At 34.1% G+C, this 22,823-nt stretch overlaps 3 protein-coding genes across 9 annotated transcripts; 2 read left to right on the plus strand and 1 right to left on the minus strand.

Annotated features, from left to right (window-relative positions):
* Window positions 1-1,173: 1,173 nt before the first annotated feature.
* Window positions 1,174-5,953, plus strand: LOC124847660 (Polyketide cyclase/dehydrase and lipid transport superfamily protein). The gene is made up of 6 exons (XM_047325207.2): window positions 1,174-1,891; window positions 2,044-2,209; window positions 2,500-2,676; window positions 2,769-2,852; window positions 5,206-5,287; window positions 5,381-5,953. Exons 1-6 carry the CDS (start codon window positions 1,518-1,520, stop codon window positions 5,812-5,814), a joined length of 1,317 nt encoding a protein of 438 aa, XP_047181163.2. The 5' UTR covers window positions 1,174-1,517; the 3' UTR covers window positions 5,815-5,953.
* A 1,819-nt stretch (window positions 5,954-7,772) lies between these two features.
* Window positions 7,773-13,812, plus strand: TZP (zinc knuckle (CCHC-type) family protein). 7 transcript variants are annotated; one of them, XM_047325252.2, is made up of 9 exons: window positions 7,773-7,918; window positions 8,188-8,363; window positions 8,776-8,994; window positions 9,160-9,267; window positions 9,469-9,639; window positions 10,070-12,143; window positions 12,958-13,073; window positions 13,223-13,341; window positions 13,492-13,812. In XM_047325252.2, the coding sequence occupies exons 3-9, from the start codon at window positions 8,808-8,810 to the stop codon at window positions 13,597-13,599; spliced, it is 2,883 nt and encodes a 960-aa protein (XP_047181208.2). In that variant the 5' UTR covers window positions 7,773-7,918; window positions 8,188-8,363; window positions 8,776-8,807; the 3' UTR covers window positions 13,600-13,812. The 7 variants fall into 7 exon arrangements, with proteins under 7 accessions (XP_047181208.2, XP_047181215.2, XP_087956828.1 ...); XM_047325259.2 differs by having other exon boundaries at window positions 9,217-9,267; XM_088100702.1 differs by having other exon boundaries at window positions 8,908-8,994.
* Window positions 13,813-14,634: 822 nt separating this feature from the next.
* Window positions 14,635-16,229, minus strand: CDI (Nucleotide-diphospho-sugar transferases superfamily protein). The gene is made up of 2 exons (XM_047325278.2): window positions 16,070-16,229; window positions 14,635-15,858 (listed from the first exon to the last, which is right to left on the minus strand). Exon 2 carries the CDS (start codon window positions 15,844-15,846, stop codon window positions 15,052-15,054), a length of 795 nt encoding a protein of 264 aa, XP_047181234.2. The 5' UTR covers window positions 15,847-15,858; window positions 16,070-16,229; the 3' UTR covers window positions 14,635-15,051.
* Between the last annotated feature and the right edge of the window lie 6,594 nt (window positions 16,230-22,823).

Genomic DNA, 22,823 nt, shown 5'->3' on the forward strand with positions numbered 1-22,823 from the left:
ATATTTAATTTTTTAAATATATATATATGGATAATGATATTTGATAATTTATTTTAATAATATTTTTACAAGACCATGGTTCAAAGAGTAAATGGTTTACATGGAAAAAAAATTAAAAAAAAAATACGTGAAAATGAAATGCGGTAAGGTTTCAAATGGAGGGGTTCATTTTTAAAATTACAAAATGAATTGCTTCACTTGAAATCTCATACCACTTCATTTTCTGGTCATAGTTCTATTTTCTAATTTCTTTTTTATGTGAATTACTACAATTTTAACACCTGATTTTTGTCAAATTATTGTTAAAATTATTGTTAAAATATGTTGTTAAAATATGTTGTGAAAATCATTATCCTATTTATACATATAATAAAAGAATCCTATGAACTTTTATTTATGTTTTAGTTTCGTAATTTATTATCTAGTCCGACATCTAATATTTTATCTAATATTTTATATAATTAGTTAATTATATTTATTTTCATTTGACATTTATAGAATTATAGTTTTTTGTTATATTAAAAATAAAAAATCTAATACTTGCTAAGATAATTTATTTGTCGGGATTTTTTTAAAAATAAATATATTTAATTAATATATAAAATAGTTGATAAATGGGAACAAAATTCTATATCCATTAAAAGTAAAGATAAGATAATGAAAAGCATACCTAACTAGTTAGCTGTCATGCCTAATTTTAATATCATTTAAGATGCTTTTTTTTATCCTTTTTTTCTCTTATGCTTACAAGACCAGTTTTGACATAATTATTTTTTAAGCAAAGTAGAGTAAATTACAAAAAATATATGATCTTCAACAAATTTACACGACCTTTTACTTGTGTTAATATTAATTAAATAATTATCACGTTATCAACTATTTTCTCGTAGACTTTATTACAAAACCTATTAAAGAACAGATTATTAGAGGATGAGACTGTGTTGCGGTAAATTAGGGTTTGACTTTTGTTTTTTTTTAAAGATGATATTAAATAAATTATAAAATGAAAAAATATTGCAAATTTACGCTTATAAAATACAGCTTCTATCCAATAGATAATTGAAATGTAATTTTGGAAAAAAAAAATAGTGGTTAATTTTGTAGCTATGGCACCAATGAAAAGCACGTCGAATTGACGATGATAAGGGGTTGTCTTGAACAAACTTACGCGGCATTTGGTTTGGATTTAATCGGAGAACTTGAACCGTCGAACCTGACAAATCTTTCTAATATTTAATGGAAATAAATCGACGGCAGTTGGGGTTGACACGTGGCGAGTTTCTCTGAGTTAGGAAAGAGGGGAAAAGGAAAAGAAAGGTTATCCTGTTGGCGTTTTGGTTGTTGAAGATGGAAGAGGGCGAACTCGTTGGTTGTGTCCGCTGCAACAGGGTTTCCTTCATCTTCTGATTCGATTGTTAATTGCTACAAAACACCAAGAAAAGCGAGGAGAGAGATAGAGATAGATAAAGAGGAGAGATAGAGAGAGAGAGAGAGGGATCTTTCATTTTCTGTGGAAAATGGAGGATTCTTTCTTTGACATGGTGGAGTTTCTGAAGAAACCCTCGATAACGGAGACATTCGTCGACATTTTGCTATGCGCGGTTCCGATTTGGTTGGCTGTCATGATCGGCCTGGTGATCGGGTGGTCGTGGCGTCCGCGATGGACGGGGCTCCTCTTTCTCGGCCTCCGAAGCAAGTTTCGATTTCTCTGGACGGCGCCGCCGGGGTTCGGCGCTCGCCGCCTCTGGTTCGCCTTCACCGCCGTCTCCGCCTTCTCCATTTGCCGTACCTATTGGTCCAATTTCAAAGGCAAGGCCAAGGCAAAAGCTGAAGATCCCTCGCCCTCGCAATCTGATATTGCCGACTCCAACGCCATGGACCGCACCACTCGGTATTGATAACATTTGTGGATTGGTGTTTAATTATTACCGTCGTAATTTCTTACTACTGGCTATCAGATTTTGTGTTTTATTGTGCTGTGTTGGTAGAAGAATTAATCGCTTTATTATTTATTTGGCAAATTGGTCAATGCACAATCATTAGGTCCGGTGATTGGGCCGAGGAGAGTGGGCAGGACACTGTTACGCAGGCTGATTTGGAGCATTTTCTTCATCTTCTCGAAGGGAAAGATGGATTGATGGACCGGCAATGTTTTATGGAGAGGTCAACACCGAACATGCAATACAAAGCTTGGCGTCATGATCCTGAGGTAGATTCCGAGGTTCAATTTTCATCTCATTTCAACTGTCTATACATTATAAACTGGCAAAAATCATACACATCTTGCATTACTCATGAGTTTGTATATTTTTCAATCAGAGGCATGTTTACCCTGTAGTTGAAGTATATTTATGTAATCAACTTTTCCTATTCTATGTTCCCCACCCAAATGAAAAATACATCCTCACGATCTATATTCGATGATTATTTCCTTTTGTATTTCCACTTCCACCTTATAAATAGATCAGCGTCTCATGTTGTATCTGGATCTGTTAACAGACAGGTCCCACAGTTTACCGTAGCAGAACCGTCTTTGAAGATGCAACCCCAGAGTTAGTGAGGGATTTCTTCTGGGACGATGACTTCCGTCCTAAATGGGACCCTATGCTTGCATACTGCAAAGTATTGGAGGAATGCCCTCATAACGGGACAATGATCTCTCACTGGATTAAAAAGGTATTTACCCCAAAGATATCTTAAAGACTTGTATTTTAATTTTGTTCAATCTTACGGTTCACTGATTCTTTATGTACTCCTTTTGTCTGTAGTTCCCCTTCTTCTGTAGTGATAGAGAATATATTATTGCTCGAAGAATATGGCAGTCTGGAAACACGTACTATTGTGTGACTAAGGTATGGCTCTAACATGGTTCGTTATAATTTTATGGCATTTCCTCTTGTTTATACTCCTCTCTCGATTACTAGGGCACGGACTTCTATCACTTGATAAGAAAGTCCCACTTACGTGATGACACTAACAGTGAATGTCTCAATTTCTAGCTAGAAACAATTGAATAATGAATTAGGAAAGGAATAAGTGGAAATTGGTCCCTCTACCTCTCCCCTCACAAATTTTGAAAATTGTTTTTTAACCAAGTTTCACGCATCCCCTCGCAAATTCTGAACATTGTTTTCTTAACCAAGTTTCACACATTAAGTTGATAGTATAATTGGAACTAGTTATTTCATTGATGTAGTTATTCACCCAGATAACAGTAGAGTGGCCAACAATAGTTTTATCTTACTATGTGAAATTGGCTACATGAAACACAACATCATTAGGCTCAATTAAAAATGTCAAAGTTTTGGGGATTTTATTCACCATGGGATCTCTTTTCATAATGTCTTCCAATATTCTTTTGAGTCTCCATCTATAGGGTTAAAAATATTCTCTATAATCTGCTCACCAGTGTCCACAGTAGTTTTTTTGTATACGTCTAAACTATCTTAACCAATTTTCTTATCATCTTTTCTTGGATAAGTGATACGTCAATATCTCCTTGTATATGATTGTGCTGATATATCTTCCTGCCGACCTTTCCCTTAATATCCAAAAGGCGAGATCTAGTAATAGATGTTGATTTATTTTATAATACGGGTTACTATCCAGGTCATAGATAGTATATCTTGACAGTATAATTAAATAAAACGTAATAAGGAACATAATAAGATAATTAGAGTAAAATCAAGAATGACCAGCCAATGATTGTAGAAACCGAGTTGCAACTCAAGGGACAAAACTCGCTATAAATACAGAAGACAAGCCATAGAAAGACAAGACATTGATACTGAATGTTCTAGATTAGGGGATCTTCATATCACTTGGTTAGAACGATAATCATTTTGTATCTGTCCACAAAAATCTTAACACGCTAATTTTGCTGCTCTTTTTCTCTTATGATTTTTTTAATTCCCAATATACTGTAGAGTGTGGGGTGTTTGTGGATTGGATTTGAATTGATTTTGAAGGAAAAATATATTTTCTAATGACCTTAGTTTTTGTGATTTGATCATCCGGTTGATTTTAGACCTTGATTGTAAAGTTCATTTCAATCCAATCCAATTTATTATGAGTTAGACTGCATTGGTGTTTGGATTTTTGAAAGAGTTTAGAAATATTGAAATAAATGATGCAGTATTGAAATGCACAAATTAATCCTACATCAAATAACACATCTCATGTAATTCACAACACAGTTCAAATTTTAGGTTAAACATAATCTCTTAATAAAATATACCATAGTTGACAAGTCCTAGTTAATACATAAAAATAGACGTTAGTTCATAATAATCTCATGAAAAGAGACGTTTTTTCCCCTTTTTTTTTTTCATTTCAGTCTGATTACCACAATGTTGTATTGGATTGGTTGATGAACACTCTTAGTAGAGTATAGATGATCGTATAACAGTATTTTAGAACTTTGAGATTTTTAAGTACTTCTCAATTAACTCTCAAAAGCCTTTCTCCATTTTAGCCATCCAACTTGTATCCTCTGAATGACATTATTAATTTACCCATCATTTTGTATTATTAATTCAAGGTACATAAAGTAAGAAGCTTATGGTATGACATCTCCCATTTTTATGTCGAAGTTATTTACCAATGTCTTGTTAAAATTATGAAACACGGACCTTGTCGTACTCCCAGTCGAGAAGAAACTTTTTTACTCTAATGTCTATCTCCAATGCTCTAGTTTTACTTCTCTTCCTTGCTTTTTCAATCAAAATATATTATTTGAAAAAAAAAGGCCTTTATTTTATGTCGCTAATTAAACAAGTAAAGGCTTGATGTAGACCTACTATTCTAGGGCTGTCTTTAGTATCGCCGCCATGACTTCTCACACTTGTAGTTACTCAATCATACATGTCCTGGGTGGTTATATAGTCTGGTTATAGGCCTTGCAAATACCATTTTTTTCCCAAATCCTTCCACAAAAGTCAAAACTTCTCTTAACTCTTAATCATGTGTATATCTTTACTTTCCTACCTTTCCTAGTATAGATTTTAATTTATGCTAACAATGTGAATTTATACTAGCAAAGTATCTTTATTTTGCCACCCAAAACTTAAAACATTGATATTTTATTGTTTTCCATGTGTCTTGCATTAAATGTGACACCAATTGGTAACAAATTAGACGTGAAATAGATATGGAATATTCGGAGCAACCACAATGATTGTTCCTATTTAATCTCCATTGTTGTAGGGAGTACCCCATCCAAGTTTGCCAATACGGGATAAACCCAGACGTGTGGAGCTCTACTTTTCTAGTTGGGTGATCAAACCTGGTAAGAACTGTCAGAACAATCATTATGTGCTTGTTAGCCTTAAAGCAATTCAATGTTGGTGGTTTAACTACTGATTATGGGAAATTGATGCAGTGGAATCCCGCAAAGGAGATGGTCAGTTGTCTGCATGCGAGGTTACCCTGTTACATTATGAAGACATGGGAATTCCCAAAGATGTTGCCAAGTTGGGAGTCCGCCATGGAATGTGGGGAGCTGTCAAGAAATTGAACTTAGGAATGAGAGCTTACCAGAATGCTAGGAAAACAGATTCTTCTTTATCGAGATGTGCATTGATGGCGAGTAAAACAACTAAGATTTCTTCTGACACAAACATGCATTCCTCGGAGCCTTCGTCTTCCATGGAAGATGGAATGCAAGCTATGTGTAATATTGCACAAAAGGGTCCTGGCATTGATTGGAAGTGGGTGGCTGTAGGTGGCACTGTTGCCCTGGTTTTGGGTCTTCATAATGGGGCTATAGGGAGAGCGTTGTTATTGGGAGCAGGGCACAGATTTGCGCGGAGGTGAGTTGTCCAGGATCTGGTCAATGGGAAGAACATCTACTTATCACCATTCAGAATATTCATCATAAATATATATTTAGACTATCATTTATCACTGTCGAATGCTAATTTTGTGTTATATTATCATCGCCATTTTTATTTTATTTCTTTTACTGGTTTGATCGTCTCGCGATTTAGAATGATAAGCTGCAATTACATGCTGTTGTGTATTTGTATGAAACGAATTCTTGTCAAACTGTGAAGCACGATTCTCTATGTTTCCCAGGATCAATTCCGCCAAATGATTTTAGCACGTTAACCAAAAGAAGCACAAACCGAATAAGCGTAAGGGACATAATAATAGAAAGTTAAAAGATTTTGTCGGATTGAGGTGATTGTGTTTTATAACAAAAGAAAAAAAAGTTCTGGTGTCTTGTTACATCTATTTTCAAATCCTTGTTCAATAATTCTGTAACTGCACTTCTGAACAGGGGAATAGATGTCATTTGATATCATGTTCTGCGTTATCCAACATTTCGTCGTGACGTTCGACTAGGGAAACATGATTTTGTCTAAATTTCTTCTTCACGGTACAGGAATTGACAACTCACAAATACTTGTCTAATATATTGTAAATAAGGAAAACTTGAATAGATAAAACAGAAATTATTTGTAGTAATATCTTTTGGGTACAAGTTTTGGTTGTGATTAATAATGGATATTAATATTATTTTTTGTCCCTTTTATCTCTTCTGCATATCTTTTTCATTACCGAACTAATTTAAAAGTTGCACCATAGTTTTCACACGTGACAATCTTAACAAATATTTAATTGATACATGTATTATGGAGTACTAGCTAATTGGAACGCGAACTTATGGTATATCTTTTCAAATTTGCCTTGGTCATTGATCAAACAAATGAAATGCGAATAGAAACTTATATTGTTGTGTTAAGCACTTTATATGTAGTGCCACGTTATGTATAGAAAAGAGTCTACCAGAATATCTATAAAAATTAGTTTACATTTTCAAATGGGAACTATGGAATTGCAAGTCATTTCTTACACATAGAAATCATTTACAAGGGAGAAATAAATAAGAAAAGGAAACATAAATCAAATCAATTAATTCTACAGATTAAGCATTGATTGATCGAGTGCACACAACTCTAATAAGATTTAGTTACTTGTTTTCTTTTTCTTCTGTCAGTTCGATATTGTTTTTCATCCGTTCGGTATTATTTTTAGTTCGTTTGTCTCAAATTGCTTAAATGTAAAAGATATTCCAATACTTTAAATGAGAAAAATGAGAAAGGATCTATACACTAAAAAACTAAATGTAATAAATAAAAAATAAATTAATTGTATTTGTTTCGTCTAGTTATTCAATAAGTAAAATGACATTGTTTATAAATACAATTTTTTGTTCTAACTTTTAATATACAAGACTTTTACATATATTGAAAGAACTCTCTTTTATTCTTGATGTCTAGATATATAGGAATTGTTTAAAAATCTTTCTTTTATTCTTGATGTCCAGATAAAAGTATGAACTGGAAGATTAAACTACCTTCAGGATATATATATCTACGTAAATTTGTTGTTAATATTTGGTATTATTCGTAAGTAAAAAATAAATATAAAACGAAAATCATGATATTTAACTACCGTAACAATCCATGATGATGAATAACAATAAGCTGAAATGATTTTTTTCTTCACTCATTTAATCCACGTACTAAATTTTCTACTATACATCCATCAAGATAATCTTAAAATATACAATCACTTAAAATGTTACCATTTTATTGTATGTTTTGAAGTTGTAAAAGAAAATTGAAGAGTGTAATAAATAGACAGATTGATAATGTATATAATGTGCATGAAAAGAAAATTGAACACTGCAAATTGCAATGATCCAAGGTACGAGGGTGGTCAGTGGCAGGGAGTGTGTCCACGTGGCATATTCTCAACCTCATAAAAAAGAAAAAAGGTCGACAGCTTCATGTAACTGTTATACCAGCACTTCTGGTTCTGCAACTGCCCTCCAACTCCATTCTCTTTCTCTCTCTCTTCTCTTTTTCTTAATACCCTTTTGTTGCTTTGCTCAATGGATCAAACAAAACTGGTAACTTTCTCTCTCTTACTTCTCATTTAAGCTTGAAAATTATCTCTTTTGTTCTACTTTGAGCTGAGTTTTGAGTTTGGAGTTTGGAGTGTAGCTTCCAACACATGTTACCTAATTCCACAACCTAATCTCTGGTCTAGTTCTATCCTTTTCTTATTACTAGCCTACAATATATTGCTTTCTGATAGGATATGTAAAAGAAAATATTCAAAGTTTGTTATTTTCTTTGTGCAAATGGTTATTATAGTCTGATGTTTCAATATATGTAGCCAAATGATCGAGTTGAACCCTTGTGCTTCTACTTCAATTAAATTCAATTTCTAGTTCTGCATAAGATGGTGGTGGTGATGCCCTTGTTCTTTGTCCACACTTGAACCCCACGTGGTGCTCATAGGCTGTGTCACTTTATGATTCATAAGCCTGTACCTGGCAACGTCAGCTTTTGGTATGTTTGATGCTTTACAATATTTGTAGCACTAAATTACTTTTAACGTTATTTGTTAAGGGTGCACTGAAACATCGATTAGAGATAAGATTAATTTAAAATACATAAGTGAGTTAAACGTTATTTTATAAGTCGATTTCGTAAGCTAAACTTAAAATCTACTTCTTAATAGTGTATCAGAACTATAACTAGAGTTTATGCTAACGATATTTAATTTAGAGAATATAAGTGGATGGAAACCTTAACGATGTTTGATAATATGATGCATCTTAGAAATCTGAATAATGATTAACCAACCATAATCCAGTAATGTTTGTAATCAGTTGCCTTGCCTCAACATCTTTAACCTGCTTTCAGAATTTTAACTTGAAGTGCTACGCTGAAGGTTACTTTAATTGCAATAATATTTCAGGATCTTTTTGTGAAGAGTTTAAGCTTCTGAAGATGAGTGCAGAAAACAAGAAAATAAAACCAAAGACTGATATTGAACTCTTTCTCAATAATGCTAACCGTTGCGTTTGGAAAAAATTAAATAATGACTCAGGTGCAGGTGCAAATGCAGCCTCCAGGGTGGACATGACATTTGCTGCGACTGACCCCCTATCTGAAATAGTTTGGTCACCAGAAAAAGGTTTGAGCCTTAGATGTGCAGATTCAAGTTTTGCTGATAAAAATACTTCACTTTTTCGGGATGTTGGAACGAGTTGTATGGTTCTTACTAGGCCACAAAAATTTACTGGTGGTAGTTCTACCACTGATAACCCTTTAGATGATGATTTTCTGAAACCTTTAGCAGTTTTATGTGCCAAGGGTGATATTGCTGAAGCAGATGCTCCTACTATGCATGCCACAGGTGATTCAGGTGTCAAGGCCAAGTTTAAAGCCTATGAAGAAGATGATATAGGTAAGTAGTGTTTAAATGCAAGGAAAGGAGGCTTTACAGTAGATTTTTAGGTTCAAATAAACCTTACTGAGGGACAAAGAAATACATCTGCTATCCTGATTAGTTAAATACTTAACTGGGACTTGTGAGTGTTAGAATTAGTGTCTTTCTGGTCACTTTTTCCTGGAATCATTTTCTCAATCCTACAGAACTCATCTGCAGGATCTTTTGGTCATAAAGATATAGTGAACACCGCAGCAACAACACCTAATTTGCCGTATGATGAAAGTGGGAATCTGGTGAACAATTGTGAAAAGGCTGCTGGTGATCAACCCAACATTGGAACTAATAACATGTCTGGGATAGAGGGTAACAAATTTTCTGCTATGTCAGGTATGTGCTGTCATCAAGGTAGTTAAAGGAGAAGCTTGCCCTTAAGGAAGAGCTTAATGCTTCCAAAAGAGAGTCACCAAAACACACAAGACTTACCAAAGAAAGTTTAGACGTTAAAGCAGTTAAATACATGAATATTTACATTGATGTGAGGATAAGAATCCGGACATTTCAGAATATTTGTGCACATGTTTGTGGTATATTCTAATTTGTTTAGTTGTTGTTAATGGTTTTTAGCTGAATAATACAAAGTAATACATGGTAGCTTTGCAGCCTGTTTTTATAAATGCACAGGGACTGAAACTCAAAACATATCCTTTCTGTTTAAAGAAGATTTATTGGAAATTTTGTTTTTGTTAAAGAAAAGTTCAAATCTTCCCTTTTGTGAATACTCTGAAATGTATTATTTTATTTGTTGATTTTCCCACAGGCCAGGCTGAGAAAGGGCCATTGGACAATTTATTACTTCAATCAGACGAAATCAAACCAAACATGGACCAAAATCCTTCTTCAGGAAGACATTCTGATGGAGGTGTAGATATTCATCTTGGAAAAAAGGCTGTAGTAACTGGTAATTTACATACTGCAGTTGAGCCTGTGGTGGATTTCAAAGGCTCTGATGCTCCAGGGACTAATTTAGCATCCTCCAGCAGGAGACCTTTAGAAAAAATGGAATTTAGTGCAGAGAATGATCTACGGACTGACAACTTTGAAGCTGCTTGTGCTGGAACAAGTGGAGTTAATGTTCATGAGGTTGAAAACAAACTTCAGGACAATGAAATGATGCTACCATGTGATAAGATTCTTCCAGCCATGCATTCTCCGTGTCATAGCAGAATTTATAAGGCAATAAACAAAGGCAAGGAGAAATCTTTATCCGACGGGGATGCAAATGTAGCGTTGTCGAGGGAGGACAATGACAGCCATTCAAGTGTTGAGAGCTGCAACAGTGCTGGCTTTTTTCCAACAGGTAAGAAGAGACGAAACTTCCAACAACAGCTGATAATAGGGAGTAAAAGAGTCAAAAGGCAAATGGAAGAAACTTCAGGTTCCAAATCCTATGTTAAACAGGATAGCTCATTCATGAATTGGATTTCAAACATGGTGAAAGGACTGTCTCAGTCAATTCAAAATGATTCAAACACTTTAGCTCTTTCTCTTGCAAACCCAAAACATCATAACCTGCAGCCTAACGAGAAACTTATGGCATGCAATATGAATCAAGATTCTGAGCAAAAAACTACAGGATTCAAATCCATTTTTCAGTCTATATATTGTCAAAGCTTGAAGAATGTAGAAACAAGAATCCATCATCAAGAAGGAAAGAGTAGTGAGGATTTAGAGCCAGGTATAAATGCTACTCCAATAACCTGTTGTGCAGAGAATAATAGTCTTTCCAAACTTTGTTTGCAATCGAATAAGTTTGAAGTATCTATGGGAAGATATGAAGCCGGTCCGTCATCACAACCTCAGATTAAACCTCTAAATTTTTTCATCTGTCAGGAAAGCAGCAAAAGTAACCCAGTGGAGACTAAAAATAATTCCATCTTTGGCTTTAGTAGGGATAAAGAAGAAGTGGCACCACATTCATCTTCATCCAAACAGAATACAAATAATAATGACAACATTGATTCCAATGTGCTATCTGACAGAAAGGATGAAGAGAATACTTGTCACAGAAGAGAAAATCTGGCAAGTCTCTGGATAACTCGTCTTTCGCCAAAATTTACTGCTCCCTTGAGAGAACAACCCACCAATGAGACAGAGGTCTCTACTGATCTTAAGGAAGAGAATGATCTTAAATCAAAGTACAAGTTCAAACCCCTTTCATCTTCTCCAGGACTCCGAAATTTAGAGCCAATGTCTTCAATGTTTGCAAGGAGATATGGTGCCATCAAACATATCATACCAGCAAACACAGAAGATAAGGCCAAGCAGGTTAATGTGTTGTGCTTGTTTTGTGGAACAAGGGGCCATCAACTCTCTGATTGCTCGGAAATTGCAGAGAACAAGCTGGCAGATCTCCAGAAGAATATAGATTCATATGGAGGATTAGAAGAATGTCCTTGTATGTGCATCATTTGTTTTGAGCCCAACCACTGGGCAGTTTCTTGTCCCACTTCAATCTCAGTTGGGAAACATGAACTGAAAGCTAATACCTCGGTTAATGATAGGGGAAAACATTTCATCCCAAACAATCAAGAGAGTGTCAGGCTTGGTGAGGATGACCGAGTTTTATCTGGTGGTTATGTTAGTGGTGAAACTGATCACCCAGCAGGTCAAGATATTTGTTTGAAGCGGAAATCAAATGAAATCATGACCTTTAAGGAAGTGAGCAATGCATCATTCAAGAAATACTGTGGTTCAAGTTCAGAGGAAAACAAATTCAGAGAAAATCCTACGTCAACTCCATCCAAATTCACTGAAAAGCACACTTCACACTTGCCAGAGAAAATATTTGATGCAGTGAAAAAGCTTAGACTGTCTCGCACTGAAATCCTGAAGTAAGTAATACCAGACAACACTTACACTTTATCATTTTACCTAATTACGTGAATGATGCAAACTAATTCTTCTTAATCCCAGTATTCATGGTTCAATCATTATGACATTGGTATAAGGTTAGATGTCAGGTATATAGAGTCCTTAGTTTGCACATCCATTTTATGAAAAAAAGTTTAATAGAGAACCTTTTTCATTCGTTGACAGTTTCATTTTCCCAGATCATTGTTTCTTGTGAAAAGGTTCATTTTTCAATGCACAATTTGATCCAGCAAACATTTAAGTATATTGAAGTAGGGTGCAGCTCCATGTGTTGAAACTGTCTTATCACTAGATCATCCTTAACTTGATTCCCATCCATTGTCATAGGGACTCCAGAAAAAGTTAATATACGCATAAAAGTAGGTGAACTGAGTTATAGACACCTTTACCTTTTTGTGTGAAAGATTGGATCTGTAGAAACATTTTCACGATGTCCTAGAGGACCCCTTTGTGAAAACTACAATGCAACGCTTCAAAATTCACAGTTAGTCTTACATCAGTTAAAATGTCGAGAATCCAGCTAAAGAAACATGTTAGTGTAATAGAAGAAAAGTTGGCCAACAAATAAATTGAGTTAAAGTGTCTATATTGCTAATCTTGCAGGTGAAGGATTAACTGAAAATTAAAAGGAGAAATGAAGCCTAAAGGGAGTGTATAAAATATCATTGGCGGAGACAGATTTATATTTGTGGATAGCTATAATATAGTATAGTTTTGTCACTTATAAAACAAGTGGATCTTTGTGGTTACTAAACAGACTGTCATTGACATCAGATGGATAAATACTCATGGCTCAATCTCACAACTTGATGGTTTTTTCTTGCGCCTGCGGCTTGGGAAGTGGAAAGAAGGAATTGGGGAAACTGGATACCTTGTGGCATGCATAAATGGTATAAAGAAAATCACACCTTGTTCTTTGCTTGTAAAACAAGCATGACTTATGTTACATGACTTCTATTTTTTCTTTTCTGGGTACGAGATTGCTGTTTTCATTTGTTTTATTAACTTTTTCTTCTTTCTCGTTGTTGTTTATCCACAGAGACACAATCCAGGAGACAATCTTCAGAGCGGAATACACGAAAATCTTTCTCAGTGCAAGTGGGGAGTATCAAGTGTATGGTAGAAAGTCAGTATATATCCAATCAAGATTTTCTTGAGGTAATAATCAGTATTTATTAGCTTTTCCTCTTGCTTTCATTGTGAATGTATTGGTATTGAAGCTATTTGGTTCAGTGATTACAAAAGCAGCATCATGGAAATGGTTATCTAATTCCTATTTTGGAAATGGCGTTTTGTGTTTTTGAGCAGGAAGAAATCATGGAATGGTGGTTCAACACCTCAGAAGCTGGTGCTGAGATTCCATCTGAGGAAGATCTGATAGAAAAATTTAAAAAGAAAAATATGTTAGGTCTCTAGGCATTTATTACATTAAGTGTTAATATATTTGTTAACGTATGCGAGTTTATTCTCTCACTTTTTGTTATCCAATTGATTGTATATCAAAGTAAGCTTAAAATTGATAATGGTGGCAACTCATCATTATGATTTTGTGAATGTCATACCAACATTCATACACAGAGCATTGCTTCTTATTATGCAATGAAAGTTATATTGGATTTCATTATATTAGATGTTGTTAGGAAACGAAACACCTTGGACTGTTCTTTATTTTGTGAGGAACTGTTTGTTAGCCTTTGGATTTCACAGTGAGGTTAATGCACTAACACTAGTGAATGATCCATCTGTATATAGTTTTGGAGACATTTCGTAGGTTGAGATAATTAAGGTGAGTTCTACTTTCCTTTTTTATTTAATTAGCTTAACCATTCTGTAATTATTTAATTATTTTATGTACAAGTGAAATATAATCGTGGCAGAGTAGCAGACTCTTTGAAACTGCTGTAGCATAAGCAATTGTTTTAACGGAAAACAAAAATTAAAACAGAAGTTATGGGAAACTAAAAAAGTAAGTAATAGAAGTATTTTCGTTAAAATAAGTGAATTTTATTCTTACATACTTGATCAAGGTATAAAGAGAGTATTGGTCATAGATTGATCAATGAATTTGAATGACACAATCAATCAAAGAAGTATTCAATAAGTTTGAGTTGAATCATCGCCTTAACTCTGTTTTGTTTTGACTAATTGGACTAATAAGCTAAAAACCCGATTAATGATACATATGAAATATTAATAATAATAATTATTATTATTATTTCTGATGAGCTGAAATACTATATTTTTAAATGTGATTGTAATAAAATGTTATAACAACTAGTGAGGTTTGAAACAGCTATGAAACTAAGCAAGCCTTGCAGATATATCTGTAATGAATAAAGCCAAGTTTTGCAGTTAAACAGTTTGAAACCAAGCAAGTCTTGCAATATATTTGTAATCAATAATGGTATTCTTGTGTACTTACAATAATACTAAACTTTTTACACCAATACAAGCAATGAAATCATAGTCTCTAGAGATTGGGAAGAAGTTTTACAGCCTAAGCAGAAGCTGATACCTATATTGGAACATATAATCTCTACTAAAGCTACATTAAAATATTCAATACAGAGTGGTACATTAAAATATTCAATACAGAGTTGTGCTTGTACCTCTCCTTCGGGAAATCCTCAAACAACTAAAAAATGAATTACATCATCAACAGCATTTTCTCTTAAATGATTATAAATATAATAGTGTAATACTGTAAAGAATACCACTAAACTCTAGTTATAGACCAGCAGTGACTACTCTCCTGCTCTCATAAACATGAATCACCAGATTCGGATTTTTCAGAACGAATTTGACATAAAAGAATAATACATGACTATAACTGATGCTCAATAAATAACAAGGTTAAGCTGATTGATTCTAATTGGCAGATTCTTTCTTAACTTGAGTGCGGTAATCTTCCATTTCATTGACCCATAGATCAGCAAATTCACAGTTTTTCCAAGCTTCAAACCATGGCCCTCCACGAGTATAATGAATGGCCTTGGGCAAAGTAAGAGGATCGTTTTCAACAACCTTGTTATGTCCCTCAAGAAAATTCCAAACAAAAGGAATGGATCCAATTTCATCATCCTCTAGCCATTGAAACCTGTGAAGAAAAGCACCAGTCTGTGTGTTGACAGTCTCGGGAGTTAGAACACGGTTCTTTGGATGACCACAGTTATAAAGAACCATTGAAGACCAATTCTTTCTTGGGTACACAGTTTGCACTGCCCCATCCATCTTAGTAGTCTCCTTTGGAGCATAGTCATGCTGAACACACATGATAGCATACTTGTCCTCAATCAAGTCTCTCAGTTCCTTGATATCAGCCAAGTAGAGAAAATCACAATCCACAAACATAGCCCAACCTTGATAATTGGCAAGGCAAGGTGTCAAGAACCTGGAAAAGGAAAACTCGGTACTCTCAAACTGACCCCTCTCACGCCAATACAAACCACTCTTTCTCAGATCTGACTGCTTAATCGGTATGATCTCAACGGGAATTGAAGACCTTTTCAAGATGGAGTGCCGACATACCTCAAAGGCCAGATCTTCACTCGGGTCATACCCAACGAAGATCTTGAACAACTTACTCTCATCGTTCACAATCTCACCGTCTAACCCGTTACTTCCGACTACCGGTGCTTCATTTTTGCCATTGCTCAAACTCATTTCTCAATGTGCCTGTCACACGGTGATAAACAAAAAAGAAAAGAAAAAATAAAAACCAAAATACCCATTTGACTATAGACATGAACAACAAAAAAACAAGAACAAAAATCCAATCTTTTTCATCCCCAATATCACCCAAATGCTGTAATGTAGCATGATGCCAAGTTAAGAAAAATGTATACAATGCATGTGAAGAAGACAAATGCAGAATGAAGAAAAGTACCGAATTGAGATAGCAGCAGTGTAGGTTGGACTTGAACGGAGAAAAATTTAGTTAGAAATGGAGGAAATTAGAGCGAGATTTGAGCGGTGAAGCACAGTCACCGACAGTGGTGGAGTAATATATATAGATATCACTCTGAAGGAGATTAGATTAGATCACGCGCTTTCTTTAACCAACTGGCACAACCCACAGTTTTACTCTTCTCCACCCATTTCTTCTAGGTCGCTTTTTTTTTTAAATCAAATAATAAAAAATAAAAAGGATAATATCAAATGTAAAAAATTTATAGATATTAAATATTTTTTTCTATATAATACGATGGATTTCAGACTTTTATCAAAGTAGATTCTTTCCTATTACAAGGAATTTATCTCATGTTTATTTTAATTAAATTATAAATAACAAAGTAAAAAGAATTATGTTTTGAGATGAAAATGTCACATTGCTAGCAATGGTGAATTGAGTAAATATTTAGGACCAATTTTTTTAATAACGTTTCCAATTTTAAAAGTGATTAAATAAATTATTATTATGTAAAATAAATTTCAGTGAATATATACTTTTATAAGACATGTGAGTTACTTTTTAATGTCTGTTCCATATTCCTAAATTTCTGCATTGGGGACAGTATGGGTATTTGTGAAATATGATGGTGTAGGAAGAAATTTGTGGTGGTGTAAGGAGAAACACTCTTCCAACATGCTTCAACAGTGAAAATTTGGAAGAATAATCCTCTCAGATTTGGGCTTCAAGCTCACTTGTTCAGAGGGTTATTTTGAAAATTTGGAGGTGTGTGAAGAAATTGCATAGGTGCACAAAGTAAAAGCCTAAGGCAATCTCAACCTGTAATTTCAACTTCAATATCTTTATATTAGGTAGGCAATGACGTAGATATGTTGAACTTAGAGTTATGCATTCATTGTATAGCATATGGTCAACGTGTGCTTTGTCATTACTAAAATTATACAGATATATTTTTATATTCATTATATATAAGATAAGAGTAAAATGGTTATTAAAAACATAAATGTTTGTATTTTTTTAAGAAAATAAAATAAAATAATATTAAGTAAATATAAAAGATTTATGTGTTAAATAATTATTTTTCAAAACTATAATACGAACGTAGTAAACTTTTTAAAAGAGATTTAAAAATTCAACTGCAAAAGTAATTAATGGTGGCAAATTAAAGCATATGGACCCTATTAATATATCTTAATCAACTAAGTTGCCCTAATCTAAGAGCTGTTAACACTACCAAAGTTATATTGTCGTATACGTAGTTGTGAAATTAATCTTTAAGCATAAACATCACCCAACATTTCTTCTATTCAATTCTCAGAATATCATAATAATACGCAAAACATGTTGTCTTTCACTCTCTCTCTCTCTTTTTCTCTTTTTTTTTTTAATTGAAAGATTACATATCAATTAAAAATAAAACGAATATAAATTAGTGTAAATTACTTTTTTTAAGTTGATTTGTTTTGTGTGGCATTATTTGTTGTGAATTTCAAATATAAATTTTAATTCTACATTAAATAAATAAGAAAGTTTATCGATATATAAGGTAAAAACCTCACAAAGTTATTACTTAAAAATTGTATGGTTATGTTAAAGATGTTGTTAATATCTTATCTAAATTAAGATTGGAGTGTTGTTCCCTCCACCGGTACTCTACATCTCTCCACTATTTTTTTTATTTCAAAAATACCTTACACCTTCCTATTATTTTCTTTTGTTCCAAAAATACCCTACATCTTCCCCACTATCTTATGGCAACTCCATAGAACCACACTTCTGATCTACAGGGTGGAAAACAAAGTCAATATTTGAGCTTTGGAGAAAGAGAAAAGGAAAACCCTATGAGAAAGGCAATGTGAGAGAAGGTTATAAGCTTTAGGAAATGGTGGTTGTGGTTGCCATTTCGAAAGACCCATTAACCTCTTATGAGAAAGGCAACAACAACAACAACAATGACACCATACCTAGAAGACCAAAGGGTAGGCAACTTTCTTCAAGGTACATGTCTCACTCTCCTTCACCTTCGCCTTCTTCAACCACAACAACAACAACAACTTCAACCTCAACATCAACGACAAGTTCTTCTTCTCATCGATTCTCTTCCCCTCTTCTTTCTCATTCCACCAATCCCTCCGCCCCTTTGGTACCAAAGCGTTCCCAATCGGTGGACTGTCGCCACCCGCGCTCCTCAATGCCGCTTCCCGAGGCGGCAAAGCTTCTGGTGACTTCCACTCGGAGCCTGTCAGTTTCCTTTCAAGGAGAGACCTTTTTTTTTGTCCATTAGCAAGACCAAAGCCGTCGTCGCGGAAGGCCGCGACGGAGGGCCACTCTAGTGAAGGGGGAGAATTCAAGATCGACATATTAGCATCGGTGGCCGGCAAGGACCGGGCAAGTGGCCAAGAATGTGGATATCAGTGATAAGAAGAAGGTTGTTGGGAAAGTGGTGAAGGATTTGCAAAGTGGTGGAAGGTGAAAAGAGAATGACTTCTTTTGATAGATAGTGGGAAGGTGTAGAATATTTTGGGAATAAAAGAAAATAATAGAGAGGTACAGGAGTTTGGGGTGGTGAAGAGAGTAACACCCTTAAGTTTAAATATAGCAAACCCCTCGTTAAAAATTTATTTTTGATACAAAAGCCCAATGGTGAGCATTTTAACATTCAATATTTTGAACACCATTTTTTAATTTATACATATATACGAATAAAAACACATAAGACATGTGTGCTCACATATTTTATGATAATAAAATATAATAAATTTTTTTTTTATTATTATTATCATATATAAAATAAAAATAGTTTTTGAAACTTTATTTTTAATGTTTCTCATTCCTTTTGTAGGTAGTTTTGAAATTAAAAAAAAAAGTTTAAAAAAGAATGTTAAATTTAAAGAAACTTTACCTTAAAAAAGTATATGATAAAATCATTATTTTAATAATTAGAAGGTAAATTTGGAAAATAAGATAATAGATTTATTGTTCTCGTGTTATTATTATTATAGATATAAAATAAAAAAAATGTAACTTTGACGAAAATAGTTTTATTTATTTTTAGGTAGTTTTATAATTAGAACAAAATGCTAAGTTTAAAAAAAAGTTTTAAATTTAAATAAAAAATCACTTAAAAATAAAATTGATAAAATAATTATTTTAATTTTAAAAAATATTTAAGTAATAAAATTAAAAAATAAACGTGGACTGTGACATTCCAATTATATAGAAAACATATATAATAAAGACGTCATCATGCATAATACATAAAAGCAGTCAAGAATAATTAGGATTACAAGCATCCCAAAATAGCTTTAGAATTTCAACTTTAATAAAAGAGGTCTAAACTGTAAACTTAAAGAGATGATCATATGACTAAGAAACCCCTAGGAAGCTTAAACTGCAGCATTGTCGTCTTCCTCCAAAGTTGTCTCCAAAGAAACCTCCTCGTCATCTGCTCCCATTCAAGTGGATGATCATCACAAAAGGAATCATACACAAACAACACAAACAAGCAAGAGTGAGCTAATTATATAAAAAACATACAATATGACAATATGCATGCAAGAGTTAACTTCAATCAAGCACGGTAAACACACATCCTAACATGTTGAGTACTAAACTTGACTCGTCCGGACTTTAGAATGATAGTCGAGCCATGATGGGTCTTGCACTCGTGGTGGCTTATGAAACTTGGGTTCTCCCACCCTACCACACTCACGAGGTTAGTCCGTTATCACTCACCTTGGGCCATACTTGAAGCACCCAAGACTAGGACCTCCTGCTACTCCTCACCACATGGTTCAATCCTCTTTACGTGAGAAGAAAGACCATTGGAGTTTTAGGATTACCCCCGAGACGGAGCTCCTACTCTCATTCTAAACACTAAGAATCTCACCAAGAGATTCTACACAAATGGAACTTGGTTTACAACTTGGATCGTCTTTCCACCACTTTATAACCATACACTTTTTCTTACAATCCACATACTTGTTTGAATATCACAATACAATACTATAGATGCAAAAGAATGCTTCCCCAACAACCAAAGAACACACTAACCAAACACAGCACAAGAGAAGATTTAGAGAACCAGACCCAGTACTCGTCGCACAGCGCACCACCCTCGCAAGACGAAACTAGCGCTATTCGCATAGTGCATCCTCCCAACTCGCCTTGCGAATTAAGTCTGAATAAGTGTCAGACTTTGGGTTCCTCGCATAGCACACCCAGGTCGCTATGCGAGAACCCAGACAGAGACCAACCCCCCTAAAATTCTCGCCATGTGCCCCACTCGCCTTTCGAATTAAATGGGCAGTGGTCCCAGACCACCACCAGTCGCATAGTGACAGGATTCGCCAGGCAAATCCACAAACAAAGATCAATACCCTCTGCTCATTCGCACAGTGCACCAGCTCGCACAACGAATGACTCAGACAGTGAGTACTCTCTACAGGGTCTCGCTATGTGAGACAACTCGCCTAGCGACTCTTCATAGTCTGCAGAACGCCCAATTCTACAGATTATGCCCCCTTGCACCCTCTAGACCAATTATAGTCCTCTTCCCCATTTTTTAAGTCCTCTAGATCGTGATTATGTCCCAGTTTAGCTTGTCTATGTGATTCCTAACATTTCTCTAATGATTTTCAAGTGATCAAAATGCACTTCACTCTCTAGAACATTTAAATCAACAACCTAATGACCTAAGATCCATTCTACTGTTTTTAACATGTTTTAGTCCTTCTTTGTGTACTTAATAAATTGCATTTAACCCATCTAAGTCGCCCAAACTGTCTTATTATGCTCTAGACCCCAAATGCCCAATTTCAGTACCTCACTTCCCTCGAACTAACCTAGACCTTCTGCCTAACTATTGAACCTATTTACCAAATTAACACTAAGCAGAAATATCACCCTATTCCCTCCCTACATGTTCTATTTACAGCCCCTTTCATTCATCCAAAAGGATTCCCAAACAAACCATTACAGTCTCATCAACCACACATCTCAGTTCATAACATTCAACATGCTTAAAATATAAAATACAACCCAACAACACATCAGTGCAGGAGTCAACATGCATTCATTTACAAAGCAGATTCAATAAGTAATTTCAAGAAAACAATTAGCTCACCTTACCTTGGTGGTTATAAGCACAGTACTACTCAGAATAGTAGCAAAGCTCCAACAGTGCCTTACACAGCCAGCATACAGTAAGACCCTACAATCCACTAACAGTGGAGACAGAAACAACTCTTAGAGCTATAATAGGCAGAGAATTAAAAGAGGAAGACTACCAGCTGCATGCAACCAGTAAAGTTGCATGCCCTAGGTTCAAGAGAGATGGAGAAACTGACTTAACCGTCCAAAGCAGAAACTAATCGGATGGATGAGAAGCTCTCAACTCCGTGAACGAAAGAACATCACCTTTTTGACAATGCAATGGTTGAAATTTGTGAATGGATAGAGAGAAGGCATAGCAAGAAGGAGAGGACAGAGTTTAGAGAGAGAAGGAGAAGTTGGATAATGAACTCAGATTGGGAGAAGCCCCTTCTAAGATCATGGTGTCCTTAGTTTTACGGACCTGGCTACCCCAACATAAGACCCAAAAGTCCTATACTTTTCAGGCTCTTACATGAACAATATATATATTAATATCCCAGTAATTTTTCAATATTTTTGTCTGTGAAAATTTTTCATTTTTATTTGTCATTTTCCATAGAATTTATATTAAATGCATTCAGTGTTATGATAACAATAGGAATGTTTAAAAGTCTAATAAGTCATTAAAACATCACATATAAGAGCCAAAATAAAAAAAAATTACAATAAAAACTTCGTTTTCATTCATTAAACAATCATGTATAATAATATCAGAAACCTAAAAACTGTGTTAAAAAATAACAATATCATAAAATAGTTACTTTCACATAAATTTGAATTTGGGAAAAAGATTTTTGTTGATATCACTTTTGATTTGACAAAAGTTTGAGTAAAATAAAATACTCTTTTGCGTATTTGAATGGAAAGTTTTACGAGAGTGATATTTATACATACGCACAAAATTTTGTTTTATTATATATATATAACTTAAAATTAAAATATTTCTTCTTCAATTATTTTATATTTTTTAAAAATTGTACTGTGGTTAAATTTGTTGATATATAATTTGATAATTAAACAATCACTCGTTCTTATCTTCAATATCTATTCGTCGATTTTGTTATCTTTTCTAAGTCAACGGCATCAAGAATATGAATATGTTGTACTATGTTTGTGTTTTTTTATCTAGATATTCTAATTCCCCAATACATGTTACCCTAATATTTAATTTCGAAATTATATTTTCATAAAATTATATTACTTTTCCCTAAGTTATATTAAATAATGTTCACTTTTTTTGTTTTTGTAATTTTAAAATAAAAACACGTGTGCCTTTCTGTAAAATGACACTTACCTTAATGAATAAACAAAATTTAATTTTATCATAATACATTTTACTTAAAACAGCACATGTACTGATATTTAAATAAAAATAAGTAAATTAAAAGTTAAAAATTTTAAATTTTAAAATTCTAGAAAAAATATGATTCCGAAAAAAAATTGAAAAAGGAAATGTGACAATATTAAAAAACATGGTCATTGTATACATATATAGATATAAAGTATATCCTAAAATAAATATTTTGTAATTTGCCTAAGCATTGCATATGAAATAGAAGTACGTAAACAAAGAAAA

Source organism: Vigna umbellata, chromosome 10 (assembly GCF_029865625.1).
Source record: "Vigna umbellata cultivar VRB3 chromosome 10, Vumbellata_1.0, whole genome shotgun sequence".
NCBI classification, from domain to species: Eukaryota; Viridiplantae; Streptophyta; class Magnoliopsida; order Fabales; family Fabaceae; genus Vigna; species Vigna umbellata.